Source organism: Chaetodon trifascialis, chromosome 13 (assembly GCF_039877785.1).
Source record: "Chaetodon trifascialis isolate fChaTrf1 chromosome 13, fChaTrf1.hap1, whole genome shotgun sequence".
NCBI classification, from domain to species: domain Eukaryota; kingdom Metazoa; phylum Chordata; class Actinopteri; order Chaetodontiformes; family Chaetodontidae; genus Chaetodon; species Chaetodon trifascialis.
The window spans coordinates 16665510-16670233 of NC_092068.1; the positions used below are offsets into that span (position 1 = coordinate 16665510).

At 45.3% G+C, this 4724-nt stretch overlaps 1 protein-coding gene across 1 annotated transcript; it reads left to right on the forward strand.

Moving 5' to 3' along the window:
• Positions 1-1669: 1669 nt before the first annotated feature.
• znf503 (zinc finger protein 503) lies at positions 1670-4447 on the forward strand. Its single transcript, XM_070976826.1, has 2 exons — positions 1670-2191; positions 2553-4447. Exons 1-2 carry the CDS (start codon positions 1937-1939, stop codon positions 3981-3983), a joined length of 1686 nt encoding a protein of 561 aa, XP_070832927.1. The 5' UTR covers positions 1670-1936; the 3' UTR covers positions 3984-4447.
• Positions 4448-4724: the final 277 nt, after the last annotated feature.

A 4724-nucleotide genomic window follows, 5' to 3' on the forward strand; every position in this document is an offset into this window, starting at 1 on the left:
ATTCTTGTTGCAGATGACAGTGTGCCCGAGGCAGATGACAGGTTTTAACAACACAATAGCAGATGCGTTCAGCCAAAATGGACAGGGCTCTGTTTTGAGAGACCGTGATGTTTCCCCGGGTTGCAACACATTATCATTTCTGAATGAATGTTTACTCTCGCAGATTGTCTGGTCTAACTTCAGACGGATAGGCGACATTTAATATAGCAGATAATGGAAACATAAATTATGAATGTGTCCCTATTAAATTTCAATTTTGTTAATCGTGTGGCATTTTGTTATTGTTTATTTTATTTTATTTTATTTTAGATATATCTTAACTACAGGCGTTATTTTTTTCCCGAGGCAACGGTGTTTTTCTCAAAGCTTTATGTTCACACCCTAATCGGCCGATTAAAGCAGTTAAGCACTTTTAAGCACTAACAGCTACTCCACAGAACATGTGAACTGGACTGTCTGCAAGTTATTAAAGTTTCATGTGTGCCACCTCCGAGGTGTCTGATGATGAACTCCAAAAGTTAGAGACTTGGTCGAAAAGCCGACATAATGTACTTTAGTCCGCAGCTTTTCCTGTCTGGACTGTGGATGTCGGCTATTAGTCGATGCATCTAAAAATTAAATCTTAAGTCGAGAATCGATTTATTTCCTGTGAAAACTAGGTGTCTCTTGCGGAATGTCTCTCTCCCCATTTGTTCTTTTCCCGTAGTCGCACTGGCATGTAATCAGCCACAATAGCTGACATAAATCAAGCGTCGGATTGACAGCGTCTGACAAATAACTGATTGATTGCGGTGGAGCAGAATTGACACTTGACGGAGGGGTGGAGATAGAAATAGAAGGGCGGTGTATATTATACTGAAAACATGTGACATTCACATCCCTCCATCACTACATTGGTCTATTCCTGTCAACGCTTGTCTGTTTAGGGAATTCAAGCTGGAGTGGTTGGTTTTATGTTTGCCAGCGGAAAAAAGTCTCACTGGTGGACGTGCGTAATATGCGCACACTTTGCGCGTCTCCCGGGTTACAGACCGTTGGAGTGAATGGGCACTTCAAATGAGCAAATGAACAAACAAAGTACTCGTTAAGATACGACAGAGCTCTGAAAAACACAATAAACTCTATGAATGAGTGTTTTCGGGGCTATTTTCATGGTAAGGCAGCAGTGAGGGGTCACTAACGTGTAAGTTTCCACATCGTGCCATCACAACTTAGCTACAAACTAAGATGACAATTCATGCCAATAAAAAAAAATAAAAAGACTTAATACTCATCCAACGGCGTGAATAAACTGTTTGATTTAACGTTCTTACAAAAAAACGCGATGGTATCTTATCAAAGATAGACTGACAAATTGGAGACATTAAAGCGAGTAAGTTATGTTTTATAAACCTAAGAGTGGAGTGAATAGTCATTAGTTAGACACTACTCTGAATCCTGGCGTGCACAGAGCCCACAGCTCCACATCTAAAACAGTGCAAGCGTTCACAGGAAGCAAAATATTGAAGTCTCTCTCCTCCCCCGAGCTGTCGAAATAGAGGCGCTTACAAAGAGGAGAACGTCACATCCCCTTGACCCTCCAATCACCTCAGGGTCCCATTTGATTGGAAGGCGGCAAAGGCTTTAATCTCGGACTAATTCAGCTGCTTTTGAAGTGAAAATTTCTACCAGTTCGTACTTCGGGAGTACAGAGCGAGGACCGGCAGACAGACGCACTCCAGGCGCAGCGCTCATGGTGCAAGGCGCAGCCACGGATCCGCGATAACCTCGCACAGTCTGCTTCCAGCTGCCGCGCCTTGCTGCTTTACCACCAGGATTACCTATTATTGAAACATTTTACGATTTTTTTTCCCGAGAGAGAGAGCTTCGATGCTGTTTTGATTTTCTTAATGAATCTGACGAAAGCATCGCCGTTTAATTTCCTGACAATTGGGACATGATCACGTCGCCCTCGGCGTCTGCCCTGAAAAATAGTGATATTTGTGTAGCCTGGGAAAGCAGCAGTTCTCGGAATAGCAGCTCAGCGAGCATCAACAAGCCTTTTCTCCACTCCGCACCTCCGTCTGATCCACTACGGCAAGCGAACCGACTTCCTATCAAGGTCTTGAAAATGCTTACCGCACGGTCGGGACACATTTTGCACCCGGAGTACCTGCAGCCTTTGCCTTCTACTCCGGTTAGTCCCATAGAGGTAAGGAAATTTCCAACATTTAATGTCGGTCTAATTACAGTGTCTGGTAGTTTAGTTTTCGGTGCTTCGTGTGACAGCGTTTTGGGTGCTTATTATCTCGTGATCTGTCCCACCAAACAGATCCCGGTGTTTAGAACAGTTATGTGAAGTATAAAGCCTCACACTTTGTTTGTAATAATCTACATGATCGTAGTTTTGATCACGTAAGTGCCGTGCGTAATTACCGGGCGACACGTACATTTCCGTTTGGAAATGTAAGCGAGTACCACATTTAAAAGGTTTATTCTCAAGATGTACATTTTGTAATCGTAAAATTTGCGTTTAGAAGCATTCATCAACATCTATTTCATCTTTTTTGCAGCTAGATGCCAAGAAAAGTCCGTTGGCTCTGCTGGCGCAGACCTGCTCTCAGATCGGCAAACCGGACCCACCGCCCTCCTCCAAATTATCCTCCGTAACATCAATTGGATCTAGTGAGAAGGAATCTAAATCTGGTCCTTTGAAATTGAGTGACATCGGTGTGGATGACAAATCTAGCTTCAAACCTTATTCTAAACCTTCAGATAAAAAGGACTCGTCTTCGGGCGTCTCAAGCGGAGAGAAGTCTGGTTTCCGAGTGCCGAGCGCCACCTGCCAGCCGTTTACGCCGCGGACAGGCAGCCCCCACTCCAGCACTTCAGCCTCTCCCATGCCATCAGATGGGAAATGTGGGGACAGGGATGAAAAGAAAGAGTCTGATTGCAATAAAAATGGCACTACGGACGGCTCTGGCACCACGAGCCACAGCAGGATAAGCGTGAGTTGTGGTGGAATTAACGTGGAGGTCAACCAACACCAGGAGACGACGCCTGGCACTAAAACCTCCTCCAGCTCGGAGTCCCCATCTGTAACTTCTGTATCATCCGCATCCGTTCTCGGGTCAGGACTTGTGGCGCCGGTTTCTCCTTACAAACCGGGGCAGACAGTTTTCCCTTTGCCGCCTGCTGGCATGACGTACCCGGGCAGCTTGGCTGGGGCCTATGCCGGTTACCCTCAACACTTCCTGCCCCACGGAGGGAGCTTGGTAAACGCACAGCTGGCTAGTTCTCTGGGCTGCAGTAAGGCTGGATCCAGCCCTTTGGCTGGGGCTTCTCCACCGTCCATCATGTCAGCCAGCCTGTGCAGAGACCCGTACTGCCTCAGTTACCATTGTGCCAGCCACTTAGCGGGCGCAGCCAGTGCTTCCTGCACGCACGATTCTGCAGCTGCGGCGGCCGCTAACGCCCTCAAATCCAGCTACCCACTAATGTACCCGACACATCCCATACATGGCGTTCATTCCTCGGCGCCGTCATTTAGCGGACACCCTCTCTACCCTTACGGTTTCATGCTCCCCAACGACCCTCTCCCTCATGTTTGTAACTGGGTGTCGGCAAATGGACCGTGCGACAAGCGCTTCTCCACCTCAGAAGAGCTCCTGAATCACCTGAGGACACACACTGCTTTTACTGGGGCGGAGAAGTTGATATCTGGTTATCCCGGATCTTCATCACTGGCCAGCGCTGCAGCAGCGGCCATGGCCTGCCATATGCACATGCCACCGTCAGGAGCACCCGGGAGCCCCGGAACTTTGGCTTTAAGGAGCCCGCATCACGCGTTAGGACTCAGCAGCCGCTACCATCCCTACTCCAAAAGCCCCCTGCCAACCCCTGGTGCCCCTGTTCCCGTCCCCGCTGCCACCGGCCCTTACTACTCCCCTTATGCACTGTACGGTCAGAGACTCACCACAGCATCGGCGCTTGGATACCAGTGAGGAAAAAAAAAGACTTTGAAAAGTTTATAGTACTAAGAATGCAAATATAAAGACTTTTATATTAACAGCGCTAAACTTATGGGCGGGAACCGTGGACTTCAACTGTATTTATTTATATGTCGGCTTAAAAGCAGGCGATTAGCTGCAAATGAAAATATTTGAGCAACTCAAAAAGTGCATTATGTTGAAACTGAACTCTATAGGTAAAGTGAAAACACACACGTTAGAGTACTAATTAAAGTAGGGGTCTTCATTTCGATGTTAATTTGAAATTGCTATGATTGTATTTGTTCTTATTTAATGTCTCATTGAGAAGAAAATAATTTACATGCATGTTTGTTTCTTAAATTTCAGAAATTGTCCACATTTTAAATTGCCGTTATTTTTCAGGTGTACACCTTGGAAAGAGAATTGGTATTTTTTTGTATGTATTCTGGAAAAAATAAGAAACAATTCTGTTCCATATCTCCGTGTGCCTCATTTTCTTTAGTATTAGCATTGTTCAGTTTAAAATGATAGTTGAAGTTATACACCACTGACGGTTTTTAAAATCGCTCTGTTAAATTAATGGGGTGAAGAAAACCCCATTTGACCATTTCCGCGACATACAGGCCTACAGATTTTCCAAAGCTGTCACACTTTTTTAAAAACAATTCATTTCCATTTTAAGTAATATGTCTTTTTCTTCATTCCTTTCCTTCTTCCTGTTCATAATATTAGTTTCTATGCCAAATAACTGAA

Coding starts and splice junctions, on each gene's coding strand:
- znf503 (XM_070976826.1), top strand. CDS start 1,937: ATGATCACGTCGCCCTCGGCGTCTGCCCTGAAAAATAGTGATATTTGT. Junction 2,192..2,552: donor CTCCGGTTAGTCCCATAGAG/GTAAGGAAATTT, acceptor TCTTTTTTGCAG/CTAGATGCCAAGAAAAGTCC.